The 14,468-nt window shown below is 55.5% G+C and overlaps 2 protein-coding genes across 8 annotated transcripts in view; both read left to right on the plus strand.

The window, feature by feature from the left end:
* Positions 1-1,664: 1,664 nt before the first annotated feature.
* On the plus strand, positions 1,665-11,214 carry SRF (serum response factor). The gene is made up of 7 exons (XM_027524278.1): positions 1,665-2,946; positions 4,695-4,961; positions 6,002-6,263; positions 6,820-6,939; positions 7,975-8,166; positions 8,477-8,553; positions 8,783-11,214. Exons 1-7 carry the CDS (start codon positions 2,431-2,433, stop codon positions 8,876-8,878), a joined length of 1,530 nt encoding a protein of 509 aa, XP_027380079.1. The 5' UTR covers positions 1,665-2,430; the 3' UTR covers positions 8,879-11,214.
* Positions 11,215-11,771: 557 nt separating this feature from the next.
* Positions 11,772-14,468, plus strand: part of CUL9 (cullin 9) — a 37,671-nt gene continuing 34,974 nt past the window's right edge. For 6 of the 7 annotated variants that reach the window (XR_003508319.1, XR_003508320.1, XM_027525400.1 and 3 more), the window contains exons 1-2: positions 11,772-11,879; positions 13,595-14,227. Coding sequence is in view for 4 of the 7 variants with exons in the window: in XM_027525400.1 (XP_027381201.1) it covers positions 13,633-14,227 (595 nt within the window). In the remaining 3 variants the exon portion in view is untranslated. Of the gene's footprint in view, positions 11,880-13,594; positions 14,228-14,250; positions 14,316-14,468 lie in introns of those variants that run through there. The other variant, XM_027525402.1, reaches the window with a different exon arrangement.

The raw sequence follows: 14,468 nt of genomic DNA on the forward strand, positions 1-14,468 counted from the left end.
GGTGAAATGGGAGACCTGTAAACCTCTGGGAAGGGAAGCCGAGGATGCTCACTGTGGACCCCTTTCCCTGTGGACGTGGCAGGCAGCTGTGGGTCTCTGCTGAGTGGCTGTCCACCCTTTGTGTGTCTAAACTAGGCATCTCAAACAGAGAAGTATTTAGATCCCAACAGCTGTGGTAAGACTGTGAGGCTCAGACAAACCCCAAGCAACCATTTGTGGCCCCTGAAACCCGTCTGGAACCTATTTATCTATTTGACCTGTTCTTCCTCTTGAGCTTACACATTCCATATGTTTAACTACCTGTTGTGTGGAGTAAATTAGGAAAAGAGGAGGGAAAAAACTCCTTGAAAAACTATTAGGAAAGGGGGATGAGGAGGGCTCTTAATTCCTGTATTTAGGGGTTTGATGAAAAAGCCGTGTTTTTAGTTATATTTGTGCATGTATGTATGTATATATACACACGATATCTCACAAATCTTGAACATACTTAATTTCAGTATTTTTCAAAGTCTTGGATTGCAATTCACAGTAAGATATGCAGTTGACATTGTTATCTAGTACACACACATTGAACCGTATGAAATCAGCAGTATTCTACCCTTGACCTATAAAATGGCAACTTTATATTGTTCAAACTAAAAATAATACAAAGAGAAGTTTTACACCATAATATTTACTCTTGTTTTTTGTGAGACCCATTAAATTAATAATAATTTACATGCTGGCTGCAGTATACTAAATTGCAGTATACTAAATATACCTATCACTGCCACTTGATTCACCACCGACTGCTTTATTTAATTTTTAATTTAAAGTGGGAATCATCACTCTCTCCCATCCCCTTAAACATAAGGTGATTACCTCACCATTGGACCACCACTAATCTTTATTAAGAACTTTGAGGGATGGGTACCAACAGTGAAGTCATGTGGAGTTTGGAGAGGTCAAACACTTGTTTCCAGGCGCAGGGCTAGGAAGAGGCAGCTTTCAGATTTTAATAATTTCTGTAATAGTGAAGTTCAAGCTACTTTCACTGCCTTGTAGCTAAGAACCAGACCCACACTGTAAACCTGGGTTTTGCAGCACTCCAGTCTAACTCCCCCCACCCTGCTTCTATGGGCTTTACTTGGTTTTTAAGAGAAGGGTGTGTGTGTGGCGCGCGTGTGTGCACTTGGCTTGCTTAAACTTTATGCTCTGCTACACTTTTTCCCAGGCCTCTGCACTGGCTGGGGGTGGGCTTTATCCCTGGGACCACCCCCTCCCCCAGTCCAGCCCGCAGCTGGAAGTCTTCACAGATCTTCGTCTCTCCTCCCTGCCCCCATTGGCGACCGGGAGGCCGACTGTCTCCCCGGGTCTTTTCCAGATGTACGTCTGCCAAAGATCCCCGCCCCCCGCAACCAGTATAGAGAATGATGAATGAGGACAGGGGAGCCGTCCTGGTGGGAAAGTGTCGTCGCCTTGAAAAGAGAGGGAAAGGGAAAGGAAGTGGTTGGGGGGAGGGGAATTGGTGGAGCCGAGAGGCCGCGCGGCGCAACAAGTCTGGACAGCGGGGACCCAAGCCCCCTCTGCTCGGCCAGTAACGTTGACTCCCTCAGGAAGGCTTGGGGAAGTGCTCTAATCCCTGTATTCCCTGGAAATTTGGGCTGCATATAATTTACTGCAATCCGCACAATCCACTCAGGGACTATCCCAGTGTTGGCTTCCAGCCCTTGCAGCGCCGAGTTCCCAGTGCGGCTCCCTCTCCTCCGCAAGACTGCGCCCCAGTGCTCTTCCAGGCTTCCTCTCTGCAGGTTCCTCCCAATTCTCTCTACCATTCTCTGGTCAGGGGGCGGAGTCGTACCTCCTCTCCTGTTCCTTTAAGAGGCGTCGGCTCCTCCCCTTTTGGAGTCGCCGTCTGACGCGGGATGACAGCAGCGAGTTCGGTATGTCTATGCAAATAAGCGCCCCCTGTGGGCCAATGGGGAGCGGAGGTGCCGGAACCGCGGACCAATGGGGCGGGGGTGCAGGGGCTCACCATATAAGGAGCGGCCTCGCCATAAAAGGAAACATTGTATCTCTTTATATGGGGGGAAGGGTCGGGGGATCCCTCGCCGCCAGCGCGTGGTCCCGGCCCCCTCCACCCGCCGTCTCGGCCGCGGCCGGCAGCCCCTGCCCCCCGGGGGACGCTGACGGCCGCCGGGCGCGCCGCCCTAGCGTACGGACAGGGGGCGCTCCGCGCGGCCTGGGGCAACCCGGGCCACAGGGGCAGGAAAGTGAGGGCCCAGGTCGGCCCGGGCGTGCAGGGGCCCCGGGTTCGCAGCGGTAACGGCGGCAGCGATAGCGGCATTAGCAGCAGCGGGAGCACCGGGTTGAACCGGGAAGCCGATGGCGGCGGCGGCGGCGGCTCCGATTCCTCGCTGACTGCCCGTCCGCCCTCCTGCATTGAGCGCCATGTTACCGAGCCAAGCTGGGGCCGCGGCGGCGCTGGGCCGGGGCTCAGCCCTGGGGGGCAGCCTGAACCGGACGCCGACGGGGCGGCCGGGCGGTGGAGGCGGCGGGACTCGAGGGGCTAACGGGGGCCGGGTCCCCGGGAACGGCGCGGGGCTCGGGCCGGGCCGCCTTGAGCGGGAGGCTGCAGCAGCAGCGACAACCACCCCGGCGCCCACCGCAGGGGCCCTCTACAGCGGCAGCGAGGGTGACTCGGAGTCGGGCGAAGAGGAGGAGCTGGGCGCCGAGCGGCGCGGCCTGAAGCGGAGCCTGAGCGAGATGGAGCTCGGTGTGGTGGTCGGTGGGCCCGAGGCGGCGGCGGCGGCCACGGGGGGCTACGGGCCGGTGAGCGGCGCGGTGAGCGGGGCCAAGCCGGGTAAGAAGACTCGGGGCCGCGTGAAGATCAAGATGGAGTTCATCGACAACAAGCTGCGGCGCTACACGACCTTCAGCAAGAGGAAGACGGGCATCATGAAGAAGGTACCGGGCTGGGAGGCTGGCCGGCCAACGGGAGCCCGGGAGGGTGGGGACGCGTAAGGGGAGCCCGGGAGGAAGGCAGAGCCGAGGCGGAGGTGAGAGGCGGCGAGTCCGCAGGAGGTGTGTGGGAGGGGTTGACTGTTGCCCCGGGAGGGTGAAAGGGGAGGGGCCGCCAGGGAAATGTGGGGAGAGGGGAGATGCCGCGAATGTCCGGAAAAGAGAGGAAAGGCGCCGAGGTGGGAGTGACGGGCGCGAGAGAGGAACACGGCCCTTGCAGAGCGGAGGAGTGAAGAGTGGTGATGGGAGGCTGCGGGGCTCCCGGGGAGGTGGTGAATGAAGCCGGGGGGTCAGTAGGTCCAGTGCTCTCTGGTGTTCCGGGGAAGGCGCCGGAAAAGCAGGGAACAGATAAGAAGGTATGGGGGCGAGGAGGCTGGAGCTGTGTAACAACAATGAGCGAACATGTGTGGGAGGAAGGTGGGCATCGCTAGAGTGGTGTTGGATGGAAGGACGGGCAGGGCTGATGACCGAATGGGGCTCAAGAGCCCCAGTTAAAGGAGCAGGGCAGGAAAACGGATGCTACCCTGAGCATCAGAAACCAAGTCCTGCGATGGCCATGAGTCTTCATGCATCTACTGGAAGCCGGCACACTCCCTGCAGGACAGGCCTCAGAACCATTTGCCCTTGGGATAAGTGGGATTTCCAGCCCTAGGGAAAAATCGGTGCACGGAGTTTGGGGAGAAGGTTTGCAGAGGTACCTAGCAATGCCTCCTCTTCTAGCTGATTATCCAGTGAAAAGAATGAGGAAAGGAGTCATTTTGGGGCTATAGAAGATATGGAAAGGAATGGAAGCAGAGAAACCGGGAAACAAGAAGCTCGAACTCTGGAAACATTGGCCGGTGTTTATATCCAATCTCATATAGAAACCAAGGCTGCTTCCAGTGGTTTGTGGAACTTTATTGGGAGTGAGGATGCCACCTATGGGGCCATCCTTGAAGGCCCCTTCCTGGCTTTATGGCAGGGTCAATTCAGTCGCTCAGTTAATGTCCGACTCTTTGTGACCCCATGGACTGCAGCACACCAGGCTTCCCTGTCTATCACCAACTCCCGTAGCTTGCTTAAACTCATGTCCATCAAGTCTGTATTATGGCAGGGTAGTAGTTGCTAATCTAGCTGCCATCTCCCATCACTCCAGACACTGTTGTATCGAGACAAAGAAAGTGAAAAAAGGGAGCAGAGTTCTATAGAGCAGGACAAAATGGCAACAGGTTAGTGCCTGTGCAGTTTCTGGAAAGAAATATGGGACATTTAGAGTTTAGGTGGCTCCTTATCCCTGACATCTATGTGACATTCAGTGTAGTAGCGACTTCATCCTGGTCCCTGTGATGGTGAGGAGGTGTTGGGAGCCATCTCTTCATGAGGCTCTGGCACCAAGCTGTAGTGAGGAGCAGCTCCCTGGGCCACTCTGTGTCTGCTGAGGTTATATGCTCTGTCACCAGAGCTGTGACTATTTGCTTGGGGTATCTGCTGGTCAGTGGGGCTGTTCCTCAAAGGAGGGGCATGGGGTTTTTCTTCTACTCTTCAGCTAACCTTCAGATATCCTTCAGACAGGACCCCCTTAGAGTCACTGGAGAGGAAGGTCATTATTGGAGTGGGAGCTTGAGATCACTGTATACTTCCTCTTTCCTACTAGCCAAGGAAGGTAGCAATTAAACATGTTGCTGTTCTACCCATCTCCTCCCCCCTACCCTCAGGCCTATGAGCTGTCCACGCTGACAGGGACACAGGTGCTGTTGCTGGTGGCCAGTGAGACAGGCCATGTGTATACCTTTGCCACCCGCAAACTGCAGCCCATGATCACCAGTGAGACTGGCAAGGCACTGATTCAGACCTGCCTCAACTCGCCAGACTCTCCACCCCGCTCAGACCCCACCACAGACCAGAGAATGAGTGCCACCGGCTTTGAAGAGACAGACCTCACCTACCAGGTGTCGGAGTCCGACAGCAGTGGGGAGACCAAGGTGTGTTTGGGTCTCCTGTCTGAGGGGAAGGAAGGGGAGGGACCTGACCAGCAGAGAGGGGAAGAAGGGGTCTTTCTCCCTTAGCCTGGACAGGTGGATAGGTGCCTACTGATGTGGAGTGGAGCCGGGTTAGTGCCCCGCATCTTAGGGTACAGGTGTCCATCCTTGCTATCCTGACAGGAGGCCGGCCCCCTAGATAAGCGGGCGGCCTCCGTGCCCATATAAGGCCGGCTCCGGCTCCACGCCGGCCTCCCGCCTGCAGCCCGCCTGCCTGGCAGGGCTCTTGCATTCCTCCCGCCAGCTGTCTCCCTGCTGGGGGCGGGGGCGTCGTTTAGCCCTGCCCTCCTGGCTGACTGGGTCGCCCGGGAATAGGAAGGGAGCACTTATGGGTTCCAGGGTCCTGGGAAGCCAGCACTGTCAGCAGGCCGGCTGATTGGCTACGCTGGAGACTACCTTACTAGCCAGCCGCCTGCCCCTTCAGGATGTCCGGGCCTGCGCACGTTAGGGAGTGTATTCACTCGGCTGTTAGGGATGCCGGCCCTGGTTACGCCTCCCCCTTCCTTTTCCCGGTAAGGAGAGGGGGCGGGGCTTCCTCCTCTTACTGCTCTCGGGAGCCCCACCTTCCGGGTGGCCCTTCACGAACTGGCCAATCGGAGGAAGCGGCACTGTTTGCCTTAGCAACGCCTCCGCCAATCAGGGGCTTCGAGCTCCACTGCTTCGCCAACGTCCGGCGCTGACCCACCTCCAGGATCTGAACCCCCCTCAGTTCTCTGGGCTTGGTTCTCAGCTCGTGGCTTTCTCCTTCTTCTAAGAACAAAGGTTCCCTGAGGGGAGAGTCCGTGTTCTAGACTCTCCAATATTTTAGTGGTAGGGTTAGTTTATTCCCAGGACATTTTGCTGAATGAATAAAGTCTTTGGTGCTTCATTGCCAGACCCCTCAAGATCGCTCTCAAACCCTAAGTTCCCTGAAAAACTGAGAAACCTATCTCAGAAGCAGGATCTGGGAGAGGCTCACCACTCCATCTTTACTCTGGGTGTAGGATACACTGAAGCCGGCGTTTACCGTCACCAACCTGCCGGGTACCACCTCCACCATCCAGACAGCACCCAGCACCTCTACCACCATGCAAGTCAGCAGCGGCCCCTCCTTTCCCATCACCAACTACCTGGCACCAGTGTCTGCTAGCGTCAGCCCCAGCGCTGTCAGCAGTGCCAACGGGACTGTGCTGAAGAGTACGGGCAGTGGCCCCGTTTCCTCCGGAGGCCTCATGCAGCTGCCTACCAGCTTCACCCTCATGCCCGGTGAGTCACAAGGGGCAAACTGAGCATTCTAAGAGTGGGTTTAGGGCTGGTGCAAGGAGAATGTCTTTTCTTACTCAGAAGGAGGATGGACAGGGGCCAGAGCCTGAGAGAAGCCTCTTATGTCCCATTGGTAGATATGCCCCTCCCCACTGGGACTTGAACTGTCCTTGTCAGTAGATTTCCACCATACACTCGGGCCTTGCCTAGCAAGCCCAGCCCTGTGCCCCCACTGCCACAGGGATAGGAGACATTCTACCACTTCCCTACCTTGATTGGAAGGCACATTGTGTCCTTGATGGATGGGTGCCTGCTCCTGTGTCAACCAAAGAGGGTAGAGGCAGGTTCTGGGGCAGGGGAAAGAGGGAAGGGCAAGAACAGAATATGGAACCCCCTGGAGATAAGATTCTGGACCTCAGGGGCCCCTTTGGCTCTCAGGAAGGATAGTGATGGGAGTTGGGGATAGAATGGCAGCCCCTGGGCCTGGGGGTGTTTGAGGGAGCTTGGTGAAAGTGGTGGTGGGTAGGACAGAGCACGAGTAAGTCTCTGTGTCTTCTAGGTGGGGCAGTGGCCCAGCAGGTCCCAGTGCAGGCCATTCAGGTGCACCAGGCCCCACAGCAAGCGTCTCCCTCTCGCGACAGCAGCACAGACCTCACGCAGACCTCCTCCAGCGGGACAGGTATAGCTTGAAACTCTGTCACCTCTCTGCCCTCCCTCATTCATGAGACCTAGCAGCAGGTGCCCAGGATTATCCATCCTGTAACTAAGGTCAGCAAATTTCTTAATGTGGAGACTGAGGCTTTTGGGTTAACCCTTTCCCTAATCCTTTTGAGAAAGTCAGGTGAGGATGGCTAGTTTTGAATCCCGCCCTGCAGTGGGGCTGTGGATTTCAGGAAGAAATTGGGCACCATTGAGGCCACTCTCCTTCACACTCAGGTGAAAAGCCTGAGGCCCTGAAGGAAGTTCCTTTCCCACAGACACACATTTGCTCAATTGCCAGGAAGGATTGACAGAGCAGTTGTCTCCTTGTGGGAGGGTATCCTAGCTTTTGAGTAATCATAAGTCCCCTCCATGTCTCTAGTCATTTTAGAAATGATGAGACATTTTCAAAATAAAATTACTTTGAAGTTCTTGTTAATCACAACCCTGTTACACAAAGTGTGGTCTGTGGAAGGAGGACCAGCATCACGTGGGAGCTTGATAGAAATGCAGACTCTCAAGCCTCACCCCAAACCTATTGAATCAGAATCTGCACTTTTAACAAGATCCCCCAGTGACTGTACACACATTAACGTTGGAGAAGTGCTTGTTTAAAAGCTGGTTCTGTTAGCCGCATGTTGAGGAAGAGGGAGGAGAAGAACAAATGAGAAATGGGATGTAGGCTCTCTGTCAGAGAAGAGTATCTGAGTCTCCTTGGCTTGGGTCAGTCATTGTAATCTTTGTTTTTCCCAGGGCCTTGGGGTCTTGGAACAAAGCAGATAGATAATCGAATAGCACGATGTGATAGGATACACTGAAAGTTGGTGCGGTTGTGTTCAAGAAAAAAATAAGGCTTTTCTCAGTTGATGACAGGGAACAGAGGAAGGAGCTTTGTCTAGGTTTCGACCTGGGCAATGGCAGGAGGGCTCTGGAGGCCTGGAGTTCCTGGGGGTGGGATGGGGGCTCTCAGTCAGCACCAGTCCTGACCTCCCTGACGTGTGTCTGTGTTTGCCAGTGACGTTGCCTGCCACCATCATGACGTCATCTGTGCCCACAACTGTGGGCGGCCACATGATGTACCCCAGCCCCCATGCGGTGATGTATGCACCCACCTCGGGCCTGGCTGATGGCAGCCTCACTGTGCTCAATGCCTTCTCCCAGGCGCCATCCACCATGCAGGTGTCCCACAGCCAGGTCCAGGAGCAAGGTGAGTCAGGGGCAGGGCTGCAGAAAGGAGGACCGTTTCCTCCCTCACACACACGTTCACATGCCTCCCCTCAACTCACATGCACACACTCAAACATACCCAAACCAGATGCTTACACATATACCTATATGTACACACACATAGATGCTGCCACACATACTCACATGCACACTTGACACATTTGGACACTCACCCTTGGGCACTTACATCTGAGATTCACCCAACTTGTGCACTTACCATCACACCTCCAGAATCTGGAAGTTTCTCTTGAGCAAGTGATTTGAGTCTCTCCTGTGGTTATCTCATGCAGGTGGCGTCCCCCAGGTGTTCCTCACAGCACCATCTGGGACAGTGCAGATCCCAGTTTCTGCAGTTCAGCTTCACCAGGTAGGTGGGGGCACCTTCCATTCCAGCCAGCCAGCCAGCCTCTTCTTTATCTTGACTTGGGGGATTTCATTACTGGGTGGTCCAAGCCAAGATCCTTAGCCGGGAGGCCTGTCCATTTTCCTGGTCAGGCCTGGGTGGTGGGCAGGTGGGCAGGCAGGCAGGGGGCAGCCTGAGCTGGCCGGTCAGTTCCAGCCCCCCACCTCCTCCTTACATACCCCCTTCCCTCCAGATGGCTGTGATAGGGCAGCAGGCCGGGAGCAGCAGCAACCTCACCGAATTACAGGTGGTGAACCTGGATGCCGCCCACAGCACCAAGAGTGACTGATCCGCCCTGCCGCCCTGGACAGATGGCCCAAGGGACGGCACCACTTATTTATTGTTGCCTTTTCACGTTTTCTTTACACACATGTTGACGGGCCGCAGGAGGGAGGCGGGGAGGAGCGTGGGCAGCCACAGGACTGAGCCCTCTCACTCCAGCCAAAGAAATGGGCCAGCCTGCCCTCCACCCCGGCCTCCCGCCCCCTTCCCCCCTCTAGCTCCGCCTCCCATTTTGTTGCCGGTGGGGCTGCCCTCCCTCCTCAGGCTCCCCTTGCCAGCTTGGCTCCATGTTTGCCATGAGTATTAGCTTACCCGATGGGACCGTGCCCCCACCACCATCACACACAGGTCTCTGTGGGACTAGGCACTGTGTCCCCCTGAGGAAGCAGCGGGGTGGAGGGCCTCTCCCCAGTCTCCTTGCTGACCCCATGTCAGCACTGTGTCTGCCACAGGCTGGGTCAAAAGAGCCCACCCCCTGACCCTCAGGGAGCCAGCTGGGGAGATGGGGCTTCTTCCCTCAAGCCGTGCCCGTGGCCCCTACAGCTCCTGAGCAGCGGGGCCTGTGCTCCAGCACAGCAGATTCCCAGGGCGTCCTGCCCTGCCCTGCCCTGCCCTGCCCTGCCCTGCCGCTCCCTTTGGAACTCCAGGGGCTGCTGGCTTGGAGGGAACCACCCGTGTTCCCCTGTCTTCCCCCCTCTCCTCCCAGCTGCTTTACTTAAAGTTGATTTTGAACTTTTTATTTGAGGAGACGAAGTGAAAACAAATCTATAAATATATATTTTTAAAATATTTAACTTTTTTTTATGGCGTTTTTCTCGTCCCCCTCCCTGCCCAAGCTCCCCTTCCCTGGGGAGCCCTGAGGCTCCCCGGAACTGGCTGGGCCTCTGGGGACAGAGCCACCCCATGAGCTTGGGGCTCGCCAGTGTGGGGGGGAGATTGCCCGGTCCTGGGTTGTTTCCAGGAGAAAACCGGGGGAGGGGCCCTCAGGCCATGCCCCAACGGGGTGGGGAGGGTGACCCACAGCTCTGGGCCTCTTTTTGCCCTTCAGAGCTGTTGCTAGGGAGAGGGAAGAGGGAGACCAAATGTGGGTGGGGGGTGGGAGGGTGTCAGAGGCAACTGACTTCATTTGTGCCACACGCATGGGCATTGCAGCCTTGCGCGCCCCCAGGCCTGCAGCTGCCTGGGGCCCAAGTTGCAGTGAGCAGGGTGGGGTCTGGGAGGGGGCGAGAGGCAGGATTGGGGGGCAGAAGAAATGGGAGCAGCTCTTGGGCTGAGTGTGGGATTAGGGGAGCCAGAAATGGCAGCTCTCCCAGGGAGTGAGCAGCTACTGTAACTTTTTAAAATTAAGACAAAAAGCCTTGAAGAAAATGACTTTATTTTTCTAAGTGTAACCTCAGTATTTATGTAATTTGTACAGGGGCCGTGCCCCACCCCCTCTGCCCCCTTTGGGGTAGATCTTGAGGGTGGGCCAACATAGGGGGAGGGTCTTTTACCCTGTGTCAGAGCCTACCTTCACCACCTGTATCAGAGAGGGAGCTTTTTCAAAACAGGGCAGTGGGGGGTGGGTGGAGTTTTATTAACCCCTTAAGTCTGCCTTGAGTAGGAACAAGCCTGCTTCTGTGATGAGGTGAAGGGGTGGGGGAAGTTTATACACACAGCCTAATTATCATGGGGATGATTTGCCAACATGTTTGAAAACCTCCGGACCTCTAACCCCCTTTGCTGTCTTGCCCCAGTTTGGGGTGCCAAGATGGAAGCCATCTTTCTGGCTTTCTCCAGAAGATAGCAGGGGACTTATGGGTGGCTTATAGATTGGGGCATGGCAAATCAGGGGTCAGAGAGTGGGGGAGCTTGGGACTCAGGTCTGCAACTGCCCAGCCCCTTTTCTCTACTCTTTGTTTTCACTCCACCATCACTCACTCACTCCCCTCTCCCTCACGCTGGGGAGGAGACCTTGATGAATTCCTCCTCTCCTTCCCACAAAAGACAGACCCAGTGAGTGAATCAGGCAAAGTGCTTATAATGTGTGTTGTGTGAGCGTGGCCTTGGGAGAACATGCGTGCGTCAAGGATGAGGTGGCATTTTTATGTGCAGCGACCCTTGGTGTTTCCCTTCCTTGGTGGCTCTGGGGTGTGTGTGTGTGTGTGTGTGTGTGTGTGTGCGCGCGCGCGTGCCCGAGTGAATGTGTGTGTGCGAATGTGGGGTGTGTATGTTAGTGGTTTCTACTTCCCCTGGGATGCTGACCCAGGAATAGTGGACATGGTCACAGTCCTATGTACAGAGCTTTCTTTTGTATTAAGAAAAAAATACTCTTTCAATAAATGTATCATTTTTGTGCACAGACTGTGGGGTCTTTGCTTTTGTTTTCCCATATTGGAGCGGGGGAGGTATGAACACAGACGTGCTGAGAAACAAGCGTCTTCTTTAATGAAACGCATGGGTGCTTTGGGCTGTTGAACTCTACTGATTTGAGTTAAGGAACACATCGGGGGTGATGGTTAGGGCCTTTATCTTCAGCCCCAGCTGTGCTAGGTGCTTAGGTCAACACAGAGAGAAGCAATTTTAATTAATAGGAAAAAGAACGCAACCAATCCAAAGCCTCGGGTATGGGAAACTCATGGCCACGTGACCTAGAGCAAACTAAGAGGACAGCCCTAGGATGTGAGTGTGCGTTTCGGTGGGAGACGAAGGCAGATCCAGTAAAGGGCAAGGAGGGCTTCAAAGCCGATACTGGAACAGAAAGGGCAGCCTACGGCTGCGGAGAAACGGGCCACGCTACCACGACCCCTAGGCTCCGCGGGCAGCGCGCCCCCAGACGCGGGAACTACGCATGCTCCGCCGGCGCACCGTGCCGCCGCCGCGCTCAGCTATGGGCCGCGGTGGGACCCGTAGCCGCCCGGCCGTGCGCGCACTGGCGGCGTGACCCGGAAGGGAGCCGCGGAGGAGGCGGGGCCAGCACTGCGGGACCGGCGCCGGGCCCCAGCCAGGGCCGAGCCGGGAGGTGGGAGGTGAGAGGAGAGTTCTGCGCCCTCCCCGCCCCTGCCCCGTCCCTTCCCCGGTTCCTTGCCCACTCTCCGTGGCGCTGACGACAGGAGCCAGGTCTTGCCGAGATTCGCTCGGTCCGGTCAGCCTCCTCCGACCGCGCCCCCCCACCTCCTCCGCCCCCCAAGCCCGTTCTCCGGCGGGTGCTGGCCTCCCCCACCGCTCCTGCTGGCTTGCAAGCTCGGGTCTGACCTGCCACCTACGCCTACCTGCTGTCTCATCCCCGCAACCAAGACTTCGCCTCCCCATCTCAGTTTATTTCTCCTGTTCTCCAGCCCTTCCTCTCTCCCCATTTAGGCCTTTCCGATTGTGTTATTCATCCCGCTCATCAGTTGTCCATCGCACATCACTTGGTTACCTCCTGTCTTGCTCGCATCTCCCTCTCCCCCCGCCCCCGCCCCCGCATGCTATCTGGACCCCTACCCGCTTCGAGAGCACATCCCGTCTTCCCCTCCTCTTCACGCCTTTCTTCTACTCTCATCCTCTATCCCTGTACCCCAACATGTACCCCAACATGACCCCTGCTCTGATCACCATTTCTTCATTTGGGTTTGCTGTCCTTTCTTATCCTCACCATTCCCTGTTGCCCCCACACTGGTTCGTATCTTTCCCTGATCACTAACATAGCCGTCAATCCGCACCTACTTATAATTTTATTCTGACACATTAGCGTTCTACTTACCTGGGGACTGCTCCTACCTTCTCCCTCGCTAAGAATAGTAGTATTAGATTCTGTTTACTGAGCACTCTGACTGTATGCTAGAGGCTGTTCTGAACGCTTTATATATGTGACCTTAGTAAGTTTTTATAACAATTTTGTAAGCTGGGTTTAAATATTATTATCTTGCAGAGGAGAAAACTGAGGCTTAGAGATTGACTTGTCCAAAAGTACACATATAAGAAGTGAAGGAGCCAGAATTCAGAGTCCCATGTATCTGAATCTGTACTGTATAGCCTCTCTTAATACCTCTGCTGTCTCCTGACCTCATTCCCTACTCTTCAACTCCATGATTATTACCTCCATCTAGATCTACTTAACTTAGACCCTTACCATACATACAGCATAAGGGCAGGGTGGGACTTGGTTTTTTTCCTCCCATAATTTCATTTGGATCCCTAGTCCCCTCTCCCTTTCCCAGTGTTCTCATACCTTTTTCTCATCCAGTCATCTGCCTCCTTTAGTCTCTCTTCTTAATATCTGCCATGATCCCCCCTTTATACCCACAGTCCCGCTTTAACCTGTCATTTATGCTCCCTGTCCTGCCCCTTCCCCATCCTGACTTTCCTGACTTGTTCTGGCCCCACTGTCTCACAGGCTGCTGGCCTACCTGCTCAACCATGTCATCCTTCTAAGTCTTGATCTGTACCCCTCAGCCACCCTCCTGTTCTGCCCAAATTGTCCTGATTAACCATCAGCTCTTTTTCTTATCTTGCTTTCTATTCTTCTCTTCCTCTCTTGTAATTTTTTCCATTTCAGAAACCTTTTCATTTCCTTCTATCGCTGTTTTTCACTCTGTTCTCCTTGTTACAAATCCCAAAGTGTGTTTAGGTTATTTATTCCATCCTTTCCTCGGCCTTTTCTCTTTGGCCTCCAAATTCCATGCAGCCTACCAATCACCCCCCACCCTGTCTGCGCCTCAAGGTTCCACCCCCTTCACGTAGGTTTTTCTCTTTCCCACAGTGCCTCTGTCTCTCTCCCGTGTGTCCCAGGAAGTCAGGATGGTGGGAGAACGGCGCACTGGGGACCTCACGGTGCCCTTGGGGCCCCGGCTGCAGGCATATCCCGAAGAGCTCCTTCGACAGCGGCCTGGACAGGATGGGCATCCTGAATACCTGATCCGATGGAGTGTCCTGAAGTGTGGGGAAGTGGGTAGAGCGGGCGTGGAGGAGGGCAAGGCCGAGCACATCCTTATGTGGCTGTCAGCCCCCGAGGTCTACGCCAGCTGTCCCACGCTGTTAGGGGAGCGGGCGTTATCCAAGGGACCTCAGCACGAGACAGCTGGGGGTCCAGCAAGCTTCCCCCGAGACCCAGGCAGTCTGGATGACGTGGCCATGGGAGAGATGGAGGCGGACGTGCGGGCACTGGTGCGCAGGGCTGCCCGGCAGCTGGCAGAAGGTGGGACCTCGAGCCTCACGGCCGCTGTGCTCCACACCATCCACGTGCTCAGCGCCTATGCCAGCATCGGGCCCCTCACCGGCGTCTTCAGGGAGACGGGCGCCCTGGACCTACTCATGCACATGCTGTGCAATCCTGAGCCTCAGATCCGTCGGAGTGCTGGCAAGATGCTGCAGGCCCTGGCAGCCCACGACGCTGGTGAGAGACAGCCATGGGAAGAAGGGAGCCCCTGGAGAGGATGGGGCCACAGGAGTAAGAACAGGAAGAGGAGGGGTTTCCCAGCTCTGTAAGAGCACCTAGTATTTGGTAGACATCAATTTCATTGCAAAGGGAAAAGGTAGATTAATAAGCCATCACAGGTGCAGAAACAGGATAGAATGATAGCACCTGGTTTAGCTGTCTGTTCTCAGGGCAGAGGCAGAGAAGAAATGGGAATAAG

This window comes from Bos indicus x Bos taurus, chromosome 23, assembly GCF_003369695.1.
Source record: "Bos indicus x Bos taurus breed Angus x Brahman F1 hybrid chromosome 23, Bos_hybrid_MaternalHap_v2.0, whole genome shotgun sequence".
Taxonomy (NCBI): Eukaryota; Metazoa; Chordata; class Mammalia; order Artiodactyla; family Bovidae; genus Bos; species Bos indicus x Bos taurus.